This window comes from Pomacea canaliculata, linkage group LG10 (genome assembly GCF_003073045.1).
Source record: "Pomacea canaliculata isolate SZHN2017 linkage group LG10, ASM307304v1, whole genome shotgun sequence".
Taxonomy (NCBI): Eukaryota; Metazoa; Mollusca; class Gastropoda; order Architaenioglossa; family Ampullariidae; genus Pomacea; species Pomacea canaliculata.
The window spans coordinates 20,533,679-20,552,860 of NC_037599.1; the positions used below are offsets into that span (position 1 = coordinate 20,533,679).

At 39.7% G+C, this 19,182-nt stretch overlaps 1 protein-coding gene across 3 annotated transcripts; it reads left to right on the top strand.

Annotated features, from left to right (window-relative positions):
- Positions 1-2,477: 2,477 nt before the first annotated feature.
- On the top strand, positions 2,478-14,780 carry LOC112574461 (sterile alpha motif domain-containing protein 9-like). Of its 3 annotated transcripts, none has more exons than XM_025255552.1 (5): positions 2,478-2,976; positions 3,505-3,961; positions 4,357-4,517; positions 6,384-10,853; positions 13,871-14,780. In XM_025255552.1, exons 2-5 carry the CDS (start codon positions 3,649-3,651, stop codon positions 13,949-13,951), a joined length of 5,025 nt encoding a protein of 1,674 aa, XP_025111337.1. In that variant the 5' UTR covers positions 2,478-2,976; positions 3,505-3,648; the 3' UTR covers positions 13,952-14,780. The 3 variants fall into 3 exon arrangements, with proteins under 3 accessions (XP_025111337.1, XP_025111334.1, XP_025111335.1); XM_025255549.1 differs by having other exon boundaries at positions 2,479-2,976; positions 4,354-4,517; XM_025255550.1 differs by having other exon boundaries at positions 2,479-2,976; positions 3,623-3,961; positions 4,354-4,517.
- The last annotated feature ends 4,402 nt before the right edge of the window (positions 14,781-19,182 follow it).

The window sequence follows — 19,182 nt, forward strand, 5'->3', positions numbered from 1 at the left end:
AAATTCCTGCAACTATTCTACACTTCTGTAATATGCAGCACCATGATTTTTGCCCTAGTGTGCTGGGGTGGGAGCATAGTAAAACAAGATAGGGACAAGCTGAATAAAAACATTTGAAAAGCAGGAGGTAGAATGACTTAGAGACACTCTATCACAAGCCTCTGTACAACAGACTGACTACAATTTTAGACGATGACTCTCATCCACTCCGACAAGGGGGAGGGGGGAATAGGTATTTTACGCCGAGCTAGCAACTAAGGCTATATTACTGCAAGGCAGCCAGCCCTGTAAACAGATGCCATATTCAGAGAAACAACAGTGTGCCCGAGACAAGAGCTGAACCCAGGACAGCCAACCTTCACAATATTGGTGACAGGCGCTAACCGTTGCGCCACCGGACCGCCCCCGCATTCCGACAGGAAATCGACAACAGACGCACAGACAGAAGTGGTTTAGAGTTCCCCCGAGTCAGAACCTCACGATATGTGGACTCTATTGGATATTATACAACCAAATCCTGGCTAGGACATGTCTTTGAATGAAGGTTCTCATACTGCTGGCTCCCGTTCCCAGAGCGCGCGGTCTTTGTTATTTTTTGTTTTTATGTATTTGCATGTCTTCTTCCTCCTCCATTCACTCCCTGACGCTATATCTCTTCTCCCTGTCATCTCTGTCTATATTTATCTCTTTATCTGTCGGTGTGTGTTCTGGCACTGAGTTCGAATCCGCTTTGCTAATTCACTTGTTATTTTATCATTAGTGAAGGTCTGCTGGTTATGAGAATAACAATAATTATTGCCGTTATCTTGCAGGTAGCTGTACTATAGCATATGTAACTTTATCTTCACCTCCACCTTGAAGCTCCAGTTATGATGATGGCGGTGGTTGTTTATTTTGCGTTGTTGTACTTTTGCTTTAATTTGATTGTTCACTTCCCATTGAAGTGAGCTCAGGGTTCACATACGCACGCACAAACGTACGAACACACACAGGCAATGACAATTATTTACGAGGGTGGTAGAATACGCTATAAGCATATTTTTATTAAATCGATATAGCCCTCATCTTTTACAGGGGAAACATATGGTAGCGTAAGAGAAGTCTAACAGAAAATAAAATTTGGCATTAATAGAGAGAGGAAGGGAATATATTCAAAAGTGGCAATTATTAAGACACATTTACAGGGAGGGGGAGTCCTGAAGTCAGGTACGTGTCTCAAACGGTTTCTGGTTTTGAATATGTACCGCCTAGTGCTAGCCTCGCGTTAAGTGGTGTATCGTGTATAAGAGCTAGGCCTCAGCAGATGATATAATACATAATAATAATAAATGCCAAATTTGTAAAGCGCATATACTCACACTCCTCAGGAGTATATAATTATGATCTTAGCGCAGTGGTTCTCAACCTTTTACTTGTGGCGACCCCCCTGACGAACACCGGTACGTCCGCGACCCCCCTTAGCCAGCGAGGTCGGTGTAAGAGCGGGGGGGGGGGGGAGCCTTAGCTAACCTCGAACGCCGCGTAGAGGAAATCAACAACGGAAAAAAAAGTTCGTATCTGCAAGAAGTATAACTGTTAATGAAATTTTACTAAAGCAAATTCTGTGGTGCTAATAAATATTATTTTATTGGACACTCACTTTGATTAATGAGAAGGTTGAGCCTGCTTGCTGTTGCATAGAGAAGCGAACCTGTGTGCGATGTTAGTGCCCACTGCTATTCGCAGCTCAGCCTCTGCGTCCACACGATTTCTGTATTGAGACTTCAGTGCTGCCAATGCTGAAAATCCTTGCTCACACATATACGAAGTTGAAAATGGCAGAAGAACTTTCATTGCTGGAGAGGGAGAGGGGAGTCCGCGATGAGAGATTGGGGGAGAGAGAGGGCCAAAGGCGAGAGGAGGGAGATTGGAGGCTTAATTGTTGAGAGGGGGATTGTGTTTTGAGTTTTGGAAGTGAGAAGTCACTGCATGCCGAGACAGTGTACTTGAATAGGGAGAAGAGATTTGGAGTTTGATCGCCCTCACCACTCGGTTACACAATGTAAACTAATTTCACTAATACCGGTATTAGAAAATTAAAAAAAAAATGACCACCTTCGCGACCCCCTTGTAGGCACGTCGCGACCCCCCAGGGGGTCGCGCCCCACAGGTTGAGAACCGCTGTCTTAGCGCTTAACACTTTGGTTTAGGTATGTGTGATACAGCAAAGAAGAAATTTTAAAATGGTGTGTTCTTGTGCAATGATGGAAATAATCCCATAAAACTTAAGGCAACTAGCAAACATTTTGGCCTGCCAACAAACCGTGGAGGAATTAAAAGATTGTCTGATCCCTGAGGTGGCCCCAGCGCACAGCAAAATGTCGTCTGTGAAGTGTGAAGTGAAGAAAAACTCGTCGCGCGCTCACGAGCACACCTCTGTGTGTATCGCAGCTTAATCATGTACACAGAATGTTAGATATGAAAGGATTTATGCGCAGCAAATCTTACGTATGAATGGTCAAAGCAATCAAAATACAACAAGATATAATCGTAAGCAGCTATAGCGGACTGAACCGAAACAGAAAGTAGAGCAAATCTTGTTTCTTTGCCCTAGAAACCCTGTGGTCGAGGCGCATTTCGCATTCGTTCTAAAAACAAGTGCAAACATCGGGGCATATCGAGTCATTGTATACGTATTTTTGAAATATTTTATTAAGCGCAACCTCGGATGAAAAACATTTATTATAATTCTTTGGTCTACACAGTGGATGTGGGGCAGTTCGCGGAACCCGCCGCGGATGTTTTATTTTTTTCCTTATTGACTGTGGTTGTGGAATCACAGCGTTGTTTGAAGACTCCAGAATATAAATGTTACATGTTAAGTGCTACCATAGAATCTGACAGAGTGCTTTGATGTGACGACTGCAACTTTAGTCGGCTTGTCCAAATGATTTTGGGGATTAACCTTTCCTGCATTTTGTGTTATCAACCATTAACGTAAGTACGGAACATATTTACTATAGCATAGCACAGTTTAAATCATGGATTTGTAATACAAGTTTACGGTTTAACTCATGGATATAAGTGTCGCTAAAGAGTGTTTACGAAATGTCTTTAGGCAGAGGAATAATTAATCTATGGAATAAATGCTGCAAAATACAGTGCTATTTAATTAAGGTCTTGACACCTGTGTATGGTGCTTACAGGAAGTTTAAATAAGGGAGACCAATTGCAGATAGATTCCTAAACCACAAAACAAACCAACCACTACAGAAAGAAAAGAGTTCCAAAAATCTTGTATCTTTCCAAATTAAAAGAAATAAATAACACACAAAAATGAAACGTAAAATTGTGAAATCATGAAGCAATTTTTTTTTTGTAAGTCAAGGAAGTTGACAAGTAAGTATTTCGAATTCATTTTAATGGAATTGAAGTTAAAATGATCTAAAGAAACAAAAAGCATGATCAGTTGTGTATCTGTTGCAGAGCAACTGCATAATTTGTCACTGTTGTTTTATACCACAGCAATTAAGCCAATCCAGCTCTTGTAAACAGGCAAAACATCTAAATGGAGATAGCATGTGCCAGATCAGAACCCATTACTAACAATTGTTGAACAAGTGCAATACGTTTGTACCACCAGCTACATCACTTAGACTGCCAATCAGGATGAGAGAGGAAGAGTGGAGGAAGATTAAATCCTGTTATAAAAGGTTAATAGCTGAGCTCGACCTCAAAAGTGGAGCACCTTCTATCATTGACAGTCTGTATTCAGATGATGTTCTGACACATTATGACAAGAATACCCTGGAAGATATCACGGTTCCTGAAGACAAAAACAGACGTCTACTTGATATTCTTCACACCAAAGATGATGGTGCCTACCGTAGTTTTGTTGAAGCAGTACGCAAAATCCAGCCACATATATCCGAAATGCTACAACCCCCAGGATTTCCTCGAGGAAGACATGGTGCAAGGCCAGGTTTGTTATATTTACAGTCTCTGACCATCTAACCTTTGTGATTTGCAATCATAAGAGATGAAAAACTAGCATTTCACAAGGCATCCATGATAATTCCACCCAATCAGGTTTATTATTTTTATCCTTAGCAAAATGCAAACTAAACAATACAGCATAAAAGTAGCAAATTAAAGATGCTATTGCCTAATAGAGCATTAAAAACAGCCTTTTTAATGTGAGGTAATCTATATTTTTCAGTATCAAAACTTTAGCATGATAGGTTGCAAGTTGACAATATCTGTGGTAAATTAGTGTAGGTAGTGTGCCTTAAGTTAAAGAAAATCAATAATATGAAGCTTAAACTTTAAGCTTAACTTAAAGTGGACATTTTTTTTATAATTTTATCTTTTCAGCAGTTCCACTGGCAGCTGCAAGACACTTGAAGAGTTTTTCACTTGAAGAACTTCAGAAATGGTTTCAGCAAATCTTAGAGCAAGAAAAAGTCCCTGAGAATGTGATTACAAGTACTGTGGGAACTATTGAAAAAGAAATGATAGATGGAGCAGTTTTCTTAGACATCTATCTATCTATCTATTCCTCTTCGTGCATCAGGTTGCACATAAGGCCTCAACCAGAGTCCGCCACCGATGTCGATCGGCTGAAACCCGCTCTAGGTGACCCCATGTCCAGCCCTTTCCTTTCATCTCCCTTTCCACTGTTCTTCTCCAAGTTTCCTTTGGGCGGCCTCGTTTTCTTCGGCCGTCTGGAGTCCATCGTAGGGCGACTCTGGAAAGGTCTGCTGTCTGCTGGCGGAGCACATGTCCATTTCATCGCCAACGCCTTCGTTGAACTTGCGTGGTGATGGACTCGTTTCAGTTCTTCGTGGAGTTCTTCGTTGCTGATGGTATTTGGCCAAAAGATGTTAAGTATGCGCCTGAGGCATCTGTTTTGGAAGACGTCAAGCTTGTTACTGATGGTTTTGGTCATCTTCCAGGATTCTGATCCGTAAAGGAGGGTGCTGATCACATTTGACTTGAAGATTCTCAGTTTGATCTTCTGGCTGATGTTTTTGCCTTCCATGTGCTCCTGAGTGAGGCGAAGGCCTGGCTGGCTTTCGCCAGTCGGGCTCGAATCTCCACCTCCGCATCCCCTGTGTTTGACATTTTGGACCCAAGACAGGTGAAACTGTCAACTTCCTCAATCTCTTCTCCATTTAGTTTGATGCCGTCTTGGACTCTGGCGTTCACTCTCATACTTTTCGTTTTCTTTGTGCTGACCTTCAAGCCAAGGTTTCCAGCTGTTTCTGAGAAGGCCTTTGTTTTTTCATGCATGTCTTGGTGGCGGTGTGACAGCAGGGCAATGTCATCAGCAAAGTCCAAGTCTTCCAGCGTTGTTGTTGCTGTCATAGTCATGGTCCATCTGATCCCTCTCCTCTCGCTGTCGGTGGAAGTCTTCATGATCCAGTCCATGGCCAGGATGAAGAGGAACGGCGACAGAATGCAGCCCTGCTTCACCCCGGTACTGACGTTGAAGGGGTCTGTGAGCTCCGTGTCACAGACAACCTGGGATTTGAAATCGCTGTACAGCATTGCAATGACCTGAACAAGTTTTGCAGGGACTCCGTAATGCCTCAGGATCTTCCATAAGGACTCGCGGTGGATGCTGTCAAAAGCCTTCTCCAGGTCGATGAAATTGATGTACAGCGGTGTGTTCCATTCGTTGCTCTGCTCCAGAATCTGTCGCAGAATGAAGATGTGTTCGGAGCAGGATCGCCCAGGACGAAATCCTGCTTGCTGTGGTCGGAGGTCTTTCTCAAGAGTTGCCGTCAGTCTTGACAAAACAATCTTGCTGAAGACCTTGCTGGTGAGGGAAAGAAGTGTTATGCCCCTCCAATTATTGCAGTCTCCAAGATCTCCTTTCTTGGGTAACTTGAAGATGAGCCCTGTCTTCCAAGCAACAGGGAGCTGCCCTGATTCCCAAACTTGCTTGAAGATTTCAGTCAGCTTGGGAGCTGTCACATTTATATCTGCTTTCAACATCTCTGCTGTTATTCCATCTGCCCCTGGTGCTTTGCCGCTCTTCATTGTCTTGACTGCTGCTGTCACTTCTTCCAGGCTTGGTGGGTCTGTGCAGATGTCAAGGTCTATAGCTGCTGGCTGGATGTCTGCAAGCTGAGGGGGATCTGGTCTGTTCAGAACCGACTCAAAATGTTCCTTCCAGCGCTGTAGTTTTTCTGCCTCTCCCTCGATGACATTACCGTTCACGTCTTTCACTGGCACATCACTGTTCTTAAACCCGTTGTTGAGCTGTTTGTTTATCTTGTACAGTGTCTTCAGGTCATTTTTACTTGCTGCATTTTCTGCTTCATCTGCCAGTTTCTCTATGTGGTCTCTTTTGTCAGTTCTTGCCATCCTCTTTACCTCTTTGTTTAGTTTTCTTAGACATGACTGAAAAAGAAATGAAGGAAATTTTCACTGAGCTCCGATTTGGTCCCATGAAGAAACTTTTAAAGGCAAGAGATCAGTTTGTGAAAGATGAAGATGCTAACAGATTACAAGAAATCTGCAAAAACAAGTCTTCCCTCCAAAGAACTGAATATGTTCGGGAGTTTGGCCATGAGCCTTCAGTATTTGAAAGCTATCAGAAGGGGAAAATTCTTAACAAGCATGAAGAGCGTACTGGTAATCTTATCAGCCCAGTTCGGCAGTTTTTCCCTTGTCTCTCAGAGTCTCCTATGAATATCTCTGAATACATTGCAGATAAAGTCACAGAGTTTTCTGCAGCTTGTCTGAATGACAGAACAAATGGCACAATATACTTTGGAATTGGAGATGTAGATTGTGAACAATTTGTTTATGGAGAAGTGGTGGGAATACTCCTTGATAAGAAAGAATGTGAAGATGCTGTTAGACTGTCAATCAAGAGAAGATTCTCTGAGGAAGCTAGTGAAACAGCACTACGTTGCATCAAACCACCATTTTTCATGCATGTGAGAGATACTGACTTTGTCAGTGATGACCACCTGTTTGTCTGTGAGGTGGATATAGAGCCCAGAAGTGACTGGGTAAAGGATCAAGCCTTCTTTATCAGTTTTCCTTTATCACCAGTGATGGCTAAATCTGAAAATGCAGATGAAAAAGGGCCTTTGCTGTATCGATTCACTGCTGGCATTCCAACAAAACAAGATGCAAAACAAGTAGAGAAATTTTCTGCGGAAAAATTGCAGCTGACCAAGGACAGATGTCAGCAAGAAAAGTCTTTATCTAGCATATCCCGTAAGAATTTGGTTGAGACTCTGAAGGACTGCATGTGTGGTGTTGGGGACAAGCTGGAGGGTACGTTTTATCGAATACTTGCCACCCCATCCATAAATGTGTCTCATCCAGACTTCTCACTCAATTTCCAGTTTATTTTCAATGTTGACTGGAGATGCATTCTTGACTTTGACCCAAAGAGTGATGAAAGTGGGCTGTATGGTTATGCTGACAATGACAAAAAACAAGTTTACAGTCTAAAGACACCAGACAGCTTTCTTTCATCTCCCACTGCTGATAGCAATCAGACAAGAACCTGGTATGAAAATCAGCTTCAAGATCTGATGGAATCCCCCTACGGACAATGGATATTCTGCAATGGCTACGCTACAGCAAAAGATGAGGGGCTTCAAGTTCTTCAGTGGAAGCAGAAAAGAAGTGAAGGTTACAGAGAGACTGTTCGATTATTGAAACAAAGCATCCCAAAGAGAAGAGCTGTCATTCTCATTCTGGTCACATCCCATGATGATGTTTTCATAGAAGCTTCAGAAGACCTGATCCTAAAATTTGAGAACCAGTGGCTAATGATTGCTGAATGCAGAAGGTTGGCAGATGCATGGATTGATGGTTTGAAGAAAAGGAATGTAATTATTGACAAAGATAGATGTATCTGTGAATTTTCTTTCTCAGAGGTAAATAAGGCCATTGCTCAGCTGTTGGGAGCTGGGGTCACAGCTGAAGGTGTGTGTGTAGTAGCAACCACTTCTGGAACACAGGAAACACTAACCAAACAGATGCAGCAGGAACTTTGTGATTTGGATATTGTTAGTGTCAATCAGTGTTGTAATGCAACTAGCCTCTCTAAAGAAGAAGTTAATAAACTAAGCATGGAAACTGAAGATAATTTCTACAAAGGTAACACTGCAACCTGGTGGAACTTCCACTTTCAAGGTCATGTTTGTCAGCGGGACAGGTATGAACACCTTCTCACTTACACTACAGAAACTCTGAATGGAGAGTATGTTCCAGAAAATGAAAACATAGGGCGTGTTGCCATCTACCATCAGCCTGGAGCAGGGGGCACTACAGTTGCTTTGAATGTTCTGTGGGATCTTAAGTCAAAATATAAATGTTGTCGAATCCAAAGAATCACTAAAGATACAGCAAGACAGATCTTTACTCTATATGAGCTTGGGGAACATCACCAAAACGGCAAAAACCCTGTGCTTGTGATGGTGGACAATGAAGATGACGATAAAGTCATTGATCTAAGGAAAAACATTGAAGAGGAATGCGATGCTAGAGGAATAAGTGAAATTATCTGTGTGTTTTTGTTATGCATTCGGAGAATAAGTGTGCCTCAAGAACATGAAAAGAAAAAAATCATTTTATTGCATAAACTTAGCCAGCGTGAATGCCATTTTTTCCTGGATAAGTACAAAATACTGATGGAGCGGTATTCTCACAGTAAAGACAGAGTAAATCCTGACAGCCTTCTTGGGCTAAACATAATGAAGGCAAATTTCAGTGAAGATTACATAAAAAGGACTGTGAAACTGCTGCTTGAAGTGTTTCAGGATGGAAAAGAGAAGACAGTTTTAAAGTACATTGCCTTGCTAAACCATTATGATCTTTCTTTTCGAGGTATTCCAGTCACTTGCTTTGATCCCCTGATGGGCCATAGATCACAAAAGACATGGGAGGTGTGTATGCCAGACCAGCCTCTACTGACATACACCTACAATATGCACCTGTCTGGAAGAACCAAGTGCCTTCGCATTAGCTGCCAGCTCCTCTGCAAATACATATTAGACATCAGCTTAGATGAAGATAAGTCTCATGGCGATTTGATGGAGGAGCTTCTCTGTGGTCCTGTCATCCGTCGGCTTCAAACTGATGTTGCTTACCAGGAGCTTCTTATTATCATCAAAGAAATTATGAAGAAAAGATTCTGGACAGATGAGCAAACACGCTCAACATTTTCACCTTTTATACAGAATCTATTTGAGGAAAAAGAATATGACCTTGCTACCATATGCATGAAACTTTCATTTGAACGCACATTTGACCCTATGCTTGCTCAACATCTGGCTCGCTTCTACATCTGCTGCAAGAACTGGAAGGAAGCTGAAACATGGGCTGATAAAGCCATAGAAATTTGTCCAAAGAATTCTTTTTTGTGGGACACCAAAGGGCAAGTTTCAAAATTCCGTCTGATAGAAATACTTAATGAATGCGAAGCAAGTCAGAGTTCAGTGACCCCTGATAAGGTAGAGGAGGCGATACAATATGCACAGCAGGCTTTAGCTCATTTCAAGCAAGAGCAAAATCTGTGTACCAAAGAAGCACCTAACATGGCAGGCTACTTTGGTCAGATGGACATAATTGTTTGTCTTATAAAGATCTTGAAATGCTGCAGCATCTTTCATTCATCATCAGAACTTCAAAGTTTCTTTTCGAACAGGACATTTGTACCAGCAGGAATGAAAAAGCTTGGGAAAGAGGTGGAATGGTTGAAGTCTTTGCAGGATCTGGCTTTTCAGTCCCTTAGATGTGTAGAAGATTGTGTGGAGCTGTATTCAGCATGTGCAGATGAGCATAGAGATTCTGCACAATCAAGATTTCTGAATGAGAGCAACCTGGATCGCTACAGGACTCTTTTTAACGGTCTTTTTGGGGAAGATGACTTGTTGACAATAGACCCACAGAAAATGGATCCAGAGAAACGGAGGAGAGCTGTTCGCAAACTTGGAGGATGCTCCTTATTTAGCATCATGAAAATGTACAGAGAACAGGATGGTAGAAATAATGTTTTCCGCATTAACATGCTAATGTCCCTGAATTTAAAGCTTCCAAAGAAGACCAGATTTGATTTGAGCATGGCCCTTGCTTCTGCCACCTGTCTGTGTAGTGATCTTGATCAACCAGATCAACAAAAATCTTATCTCACTCATGTTCTGGAGTGGTCAGCAGAACTGTGTAAAATGAAGGAAAAGCAGGAGTATATAGACCTTGATCCTTTTGTTTACTTTCTTGTTTTCCACTGGCCAACTCCAAACAGAAAATATCTTGATTGTCAGCCATCAGAACTATATAATACCATGAACAAGGCAGTAGATGCATTTAAGAAGAAAGTACAACAAAATCCTGCATATCGCAAGAAAAATGTACCACTCTTCTTTCTCACAAACCTCAGAGAAAATGATAGCATTGTGTCTTATGATACACTGGCAGCCTGGGCAGGCACCAGCTTGAGAGGAATCCGTACAGTAAAGAAGCTTCTGAAGTCCCCACAAGCAATAAATTTACTGGAGAGATTTTCTGGAGTACTAGACAAGACTGGCTGGAAAGTGAGAGTCACACTGGAGAGTCAGCAAGGAAACAAGATGGACTTGGACATACCTCTTTTCACAAGAGAGAACAGGCAGACACTGAAGATGAAGAGGGTGTTTTTTGCTCTTGGCTTTGGCCATGGAGGGCCTGTTGCATGTGATGTGGATTCCGACCGTCCGCAGCTCAACCTGTTGCATGGTACCACCCATCTTCCACTTCCCAGACATTTTCAGAACCGATCATCAGTAGTGGTTTATGACCAAAGAATTGATGAGATCATGAATAAAATCCACAGCCTTCAAGTATGTGGGCTACAAAGACAAGCTGTAAGTTTGGTTTTTGTCATTTTCTCATGTCAAGTTTTTTTCTTGTTCTTGTAACCCTTTCTGTGCATCATGCTTTGTTGGTTTAACATGAATTATAGCTGTTTCCAAAAATACAAAAGTAGCAGATTTGAGTAGCAATGCAGTTAAGTATTAGGATGAGGATGGGGAAAGTTTCAATATATTTTAGCACTAAAACATATCAGAAACATAAACAGATACGATGGCCTACAGTTCATTCCAGGCCAGGAAAATGTGTGCTTTAAGAAAAAATGCATAATTAAGCAGTGGAAAGACACCAGCTCAGAGGTTGAAACAAAGGTTATGGTTTCCCAGCATCTTTTTTAACACCTGGTTGTCTTCTACACTGCTTCCAATACCCCTGTTCCCAAAAGAGTATTTGTAGTTGTTTTTTTTTTAACAAAAAGGTTGTTTAAAAATCATTTCTTATTTAAAGGCTTCTGTCTTTGTACACATTACAACTTTCTTTAGTCATCTGATAATTTTAAGTTTAAATCTCTTATCTTACTAACAATAATGTAAAGTACATGAAACCTGTTGTACACCAGAGTGTTGACTGATACATCAGCTGCAATATTACACTGGTATTGGCAGTACAACTTGGTATTGCATCATGCTAGTCCAGTCTACTGCATACTTTAATTGTTAGACCTGTTTTATAACATCAGTCTCCTGAAATTCAAACCCCAGGTAAATGAAGCTTACTGTGTATAATAGTACATACTGGGTTGCTGTACAATGACATAAAACTATTGACGAGGTGATTACCATTGTTTTATGTTTGGTAGACATAAATATAGAATTTTCAAATTCCGATGATTGGAAATATTAAGGAAAAGAAGAAAGGAAAAATCTACCTGTTTATATAACTTTTGTTGACATAACAAAAGTAAATAAGTATAGCCATAAAAACTGACTTTTTATACAATTTCCTATTTCTATTTTTTAAAATGTAAACTGTTATAGACTGTACTTGATTTATTAAAATACACATATATAAACATGTTAATTAAAGTACTTTTTTATTCTTTTTATCATCTTCATGAGAAGTATGTCTAGAAATCTTTAGCCAAGCTCATACACACAGATTAGTACTGATGGGTTATTCAATTTCCATCAGTTTGGAATAAATGGCACTGATTGATATACTTCATAATTTTATCTCCATTTCTGTACACAATTACAATTCTTTATTTACTAGGGGTAAAATAAGCAACTGACGTTTTTTTCCATTTAGCCCTCGCCCTTTACAGGGAAGGAAATTAACTATATAAATGAAGTAATTAAGCATGATAGAAAAAAATTGTAGTAAACATAAAGAAGGGTGGATATGTACAAGGTGATGGTTAAGAAGATAATAGATTATACAGATTATATAAGAAATATATAAGCATGCCTTTTTCTTACCTTTTAACAGCTCTCACTTTTTTCTTGCAGACTCCGTGTTTGTCTTTTGTTAGCTACTGCTGCTGGAGAATGTTATGACAATTCTTACACAGCATCCTTGCAGTACATGCAACAGTCTTTAACTATTTCTTCTTCAGTAAGCAGTCAGTATTTACTGGCATACTTAAGACATGCTGGGGCTTCATTCCTAGATCATCAACTGTTTCTAATTTATTAGCAACTGATTTGAGGTTATCAGCTTGTCTCATTTTAGTCTATATATGGTTTAGTTTAGTTTATTCCTTGTTACTTCTTGAGGAGCATAGGGCTGCAACAACATCTTGCCAGCAGGCCCGGTTAAGGGCAGCCCTCTTCAGTTTTGCCCATGTGATTCCGACATTCTTTGCCTCATTCTCTACTGTTCTTTTCCAAGTCTACTTTGGTCTCCCAGTTCTCCTCTTCCCCTGAGGATTCCAGTCAAGTACCTGCCTAGCAATGGTGTCAGCTGGTTTGTGCAGGGTGTGTCCTATCCACCCCTATTTGCGCTTTTTTATGTCGTGGCTAATGACATTCTGGTTGGTTCTTTTCTACAGTCTGCTGTTGGAGATCTCTTCAGACCATCTTATTCCCACAATATGGCATAGGCATTGGTTGGTAAAGGTCTGGAGCTTGTTGTTGATGGTGTCTGATGCTCTCCAGGTTTCAGAACCATACAGTAGGACAGCCTTCACATTGGTGTTGAAGATGTGGATCTTACTGTGGAAGGATAATGATCTGTTTCCAGGATGCTCTCTCCTTGAAGTTGGATCAGGAATTCCTGCTTGTTGATTCTCATCACTTCAGTCTCATCACTTCACTTTCTGTTGACCTTTAACCCAGTCTTCTCTGCTTCCTTCTAGCTTGCTCAGTTTGGTTTGTGCACGCTGCTGCCAATGAGAAAAGAGACTAATGTCATCAGCAAAGTCCAGGTCCTCTAGCTGTTTGGTGAAAGTCCACTGGATACTGTACGTTGTTGTCTTGAGTCATCTTGTGCATAATCCAGTCTATGACGATCAGGAAGATTGTCAGTGATAATATGCAGCCCTGTCTTACACCAGTCTTCATTACAAAAGGTTTGGTGAGTTTTCCATTGTGGATAACTTAGCAGGACGAGTACAACCCCTGGATAATGTTTATGAGCTTAGGCGGAATACCATAGTGAATCATCAGCCTCCAGATAATGTCCATGTCTATACTGTCAAAGGTCTTCTGAAGGTCCACGAAGGTTATATAAAGGGAGGATTGCTACTCAGTAGACTGCTGAGTGATGATACAGAGGGTGGCAATGTGGTCAGTCCACAACCTACCCTGGTGAAACCCTGCTTGTTCTGGTCTCAGTCTTTTGTCTAGTGCCTTCTTCAATCTCTCTAGTATTACCCTTATCAGGACTTTGCTGGGGATGGATAGCAGCATGACTCCCCCCCCCCCACATCCATTTTAGTTTACAAAATCATTCTTGTTGTCATATCTATTTGAATAATTGTGCAATGTTGTTTATTTTAAAATAAACATTAGTTTCTGTTGCTTCTCTATCATTGTTAATAACACATTTTCCTTTGCATCGTTTATTGCAGCATGTGGAACTTGGGAAGTTGCAGAGAGAACTGCAACACTGGCAGCATCTCCGCAGCAGACAACATCTTGAAACACTGTAAGATTGTTGAAAACAAACAATATGATCCTTGTGTTGATATCACCATCTAGTTCACAAAGCCCAAAAGGAGTTGAACTACACCTCGAATGTAAATACTTCACTGTACCTGTACTTTCTGATTAGTATGCTATGTCATATTGGAATCAAACTGGTTAGTGTGAGATGGTTGGATTTGGAATGATTGATGTGTACAATTTAAAATGTGAGTTGTGATATTTACAGTATTAATAACCCTTTGAAACCTTGACAGAGTCTTTTAGCAGTCAACAACACAACTAGGGGCTTTGTGAAAATATTTTAACCTTTTAGAAAATATTTATGTAAAATACGTTTTAAAACTAAATAGTAGGGACCTACAAAACTGATTAAATGCTTGATTTCCTTCCTCAAGCACAAAAGCTTACTTTACAAGGTCACATTATCTGTCTATAAACATCTTCTCAAAAACAAGGCAGCAGGATTATTCAGAGGGTTAAATAAACTGTCCTTTGAAATTGTTCTTTTATAAACATTTTACAATACAAATGTATAAATATAAAATATTTTCATTTTAGGACATTGCATACATGATTTCAGTATTATCCTCTGAAAACCACATCAGGCTTCTTGTAGTAAACAAGTCAATTTGCAAATATAGAAAATATATATGTTGCAGATTTAGCCATTCTTTTTGGATTTGAAAATCTGTCCTTAGTTTTTTTTAAGTGTTAAACACTTTTACATCATGTTAGCTTTACCCAGAAATATGTAGGTTTTTACATGCCTGTAATTATCTGTATCAGATATATTCTACATGTCTTTTTCAAATGTTTTGTAATAGTTGAGGAACATGAACAAAATATTTCTTTTTTGTTTTGCATGTAATTGCTGGGCAGGATAGCTTGCATTTTTTTTTTCTTTATGATTAAGTAAGGTGACCAGACGCCCCGCATTTGGCGGGACAGTCCCGCTTTTGACCTCATGTCCCGCCTGAATATCGGGCGGGACACCCAATGTCCCGCTTTCTGGCTTTCTGGCAAGTCCATCAAATGTCCCGGTTGTCTTTAAAAATCACTTTTTTTGGCGTTCTTTGACGGTGATGACACCATCCTCGGCACGTGTCCCGCTTTCGCCCCCGAAACGTCTGGTCACCTTAGATTAAGTGAATACTGTACATCGATTGCATGTTTGAATTGTTTCTTCTTATATAACATCTCATGTTTTGCTTCTTATTTTCAATTGTGCTTTTTTGCCTCAAATCACAACTTTGTTCGTTCATTCCACCTCTGTAGATGTTGTGTCACTTTGTGGCTCTACCAACACCTCGGTTTTTCATACCACATTTGACTAGATACCTGTGTTGTTTCTTGGTTGCTGTAGCATTTGTTTGGCCTTATTGTTTTGTGCATGAAGTAATACTGATGCACAAACAACACACTTTCAGAAATGAACTATGAGGCAGCAGTATTAGAAAAAAAGAGAACATTAGTGTATCATCTGTTTATCAAAATTGTTTAGGCATAGATGGAAGATTCTTGTTGCTAAGGGTAAGTGAAGCAATAAGCAGCACATGGTACAATTAGAAAACTATTTTTTTAATATCAACTGCATAATATACTAACAAACTCCATAAAAGAGCTAAAACATAGCACTGAGCACAATACAGATAATTTTTGGTGTTCGATTACATCTACAAAGTGGCTTCACATGCTGAATGTTTCAAAGCCTGATTCATTTGGCAGCATGGACTAAATGGTAATGTAATGGAAAAGTGTGTCATAGTGCCTGTAGAGGCAATGAACATAATTTACCACATCCAGCTCACAGCATGTGGAAAGTGGAGCTTAGCCTTCTTTCTCACAGTTTATCTCCTCTAATAAATGAGGTACCTACTTTTCCTAACCAGCTACTGAGTGGTCATGGGAAGTTTTCTAGCCACAGGTGTATGGAGGCCTTGAACTAGTGACTTTCTGCTTCACATTTGAACACACTAACCACCAGGCTACTTAGCAGAAATATAAAGACAACAAATTTAAACATTTATTTTCCTGTTTACAGATTTTGCATTTGGTGTCAAGACTACTACTAGTCCTGAATTCTTCTGCTCCTATCAGTGAATAAATCTATCTCTATTTGTAAAAGATATTTTACTGTAGGTCAAGAAAGTCAAACTGATTCTCAACTCATTTAGCTAATTTTGACAGATATGCTTTGTGTTCTTTGTGTATATGTGTAGGATTGTAAGTGCATGCAAGATTGTGCATAGATGCATTTAGTTTGTATGCATATAGTAAAATCAGTCTGATACAATCAGACAAATTTAACCACCTTCAGAGAATTTATGAATTAATGCTGGCAGTATCTCCTTCATTTCTTGGTGTCACAGAGAAGTGTTAGAAGGCTTATTGTAGATCCTGCCTTAGCATAGGAGTGACTGTCAATGGATGCAGTCAATGGATATATTGAAAAGGAGAGATGCAAATGTGTGCAGATGCCTTTGTTTAAAATTATAAAATGCAATGGCTTGAAACCCCGATATTTGTATTACAACTTTTGTATCTCTGTAATACTCTGGTAGATCAGTATAGCAGCAGGGGCGGCATTAGGCAGGTGCACCAGCACATGGCCGCCAATGTATATTGAATTTAAAGCAGAAAGAGAAAATAACAGCTGACGGCAATGTGGCCGAAGAACATGTTTCTTGTTAATTACTTTGCTAGTATTTACTAATTTTGCTAGAGTCGGAGCAGTAAGCTATATGTAGTATTATAACGTTCTGCCATAATGAGAATATATTGGGCCACCACTTTGGCTTTATTAACATTGGCGGGTGAATTCTTTCTCTGCCCAGGGCCACTTCGTGCGAGCCTAGTGTCGCCCCTGCTATCACTGTGCGATTTTATTAACTGCTATATAGGTAATGAAACTTTTTTTTGTTCACTGTCAAAAGAGGTGTAAGCTGTTGGGTAACATGTGTTCTGAGGGTTTTGTCACCAGATATGGAAGAAAGCTGAATGATGGACAATGGATAATAAAGATTGGCAGTTTCGAATTCACTCCATTCGACTATGTATTGGAATGGATTGGATTGGAAAAGATTCTGCATACTATTTCATCATGAATAGAAAGTGTATTTTCTCTTTATATTATGAACAGTATTGATTTTAGATTTGAATGAGAAGTTTATGTGTTTTCTTTGCCATTATAATAGTTTGTGAAGACATTAATGTAAATGTTCCTCGGATTTCTTTAGCATTCTTAATGCTGTCATAACACAGCTTGGACCAGAGGTTGTAGCAATGAATGGGAGGTAGCTATAATGGACTGGGAGCAACAATTAAAGGATCCTCTAATTAAAACAGACTCGAACATTGGAGGTTGGCAGGGGTACCAGTCTTTCGTCAGGTCGTTACAGCCATCTGTATACATTCCCGCTAGAGAATCCATTAGAGAATCTTCTAGAAGTCTTTTCTTCCAATTTAGAGCAATTGTACATATGTATATTATCTCCTTCGTTTTGACTACAGTCACGGTCCCCGAGGGATAGTGGGGAATTAGTCAAGTGAGCTGTTGATGTGATGTCCAGGGTTGTTTACCACTACAAGAGTTGCGAGGCGCACTGCTCTCGCAGTCTACGAAGCGGATCGAGTGATCGACTTGCATATATGTTTCTGAACAGAAGTGTTCGCGCATGTTTGCTTCATATTTTGATGACAAATTTTGTGAGATAACTAACATTTACACTTTGCCCACTCGTCCTTGTGTGCACTTTCATGACTGCTCACGGAAAATGATAGTGCTTATGCACACATCTACTGATCATTATAGTAAGATACTAACATCAGGTTTCTTGGGAATAACTATCAGTTCTGCTTATATATGGAACAACCGGCGAGGAGGCCGATTACAAAAAAGATTCCAAGCAACCAAACTTCGGTAAACACGATACATTTTCGATTAATTAATTGTTTAATGAGTCAAAACGAATCAAGTATACAAAATAGCTAAGAAAAATCGACCTAGGCAAAGAAAGCAATTCAAAAAACAAAATGAGTAACACGGGATGATTGAAAACATCGTACAGAGTCTTACATAGAATATACATCCCAAACTGAACATTCCCACCATTTTCCTAATGTTCACTTTCCTCTACTTTAGTTTTTAGTTCTTAGTTCTCAAAGGTCTTCTCTTCCTTGACAAGAGTGAAAAACAAAGCAAATAGAAAACTGAGTGACCATAACTGCGTCCAGTCCAAATTAAAGAAAACCTTTGAGACCAAGGCGGTTCCCTAACTGCCGTGAGCGGTGTGGGATATTGTTTCATATTTTGTACTTATTTTTCATTCAGTGTTCAATATAACTGGCTGGACGTGCTATGGACGTTTTCGTAATTAGGTACATGAAAGATGCGCAAAAGCGATATGCTGTCTGCATAGTTGAACCATCAAGATTCAAGAGCATTTAAACATATCATTTAAACATAATGAAGTAAACAACTAGCACGTAAGACAGCAAGCAATACAAGCAGCAAAGAGGCATGAAATAATATGTGTCATCTTCTAGTGTTGTTCACTTGCATTCACGAAAAACATACTGACATGATATTGCAATATAACATACTGACATGATACTGTATTCCATACAAACTAGCGTACTGACATGATGCAGTATTCATTATTAACGCACTGACACGATACTGCGCTCATTATTAACTTACTGATATGATACTGTATTCATTATCAACGAACTGACATGATATTGTATTTAATATAAACGTACTGACATATGATTCAATTGTAACATTGTTCTTGAGAAAGTATACAAAAATTATGTCATCTGTGACACAAGGCTACACAATTTAAAATTAAAGCTTGTTTGTTTTAAAAGATAGCAAGTGGTAAACATGGGCAAGTGGACGGGGTGGCTGGCATTCCTTCTTCATATGAGAAATTCACGTTTGATTTTTTTAAATTTTTTACTGCTTTGCTCATAATACTAGTTAAAATCGTTTTATTTCAGTAGTTTGACAGTTGATAAAAAGGAGATTCTTTACCTGTAAAAACATGACTTCTTAAAAATTGGTTTGGATGGATGTGGAACGTTTTACCTTCTTTGACATTTCGTTCCCAACACTTTCATTAATAAAGCATGATATATCGGATTTTACAACGGTGCAACAATTTTTCAAGGGAATTAAACTTTGCGTTAAGCTCTTTTGATTTTATTTGTTTTGTATGTCTGTGGGGGGATGGGG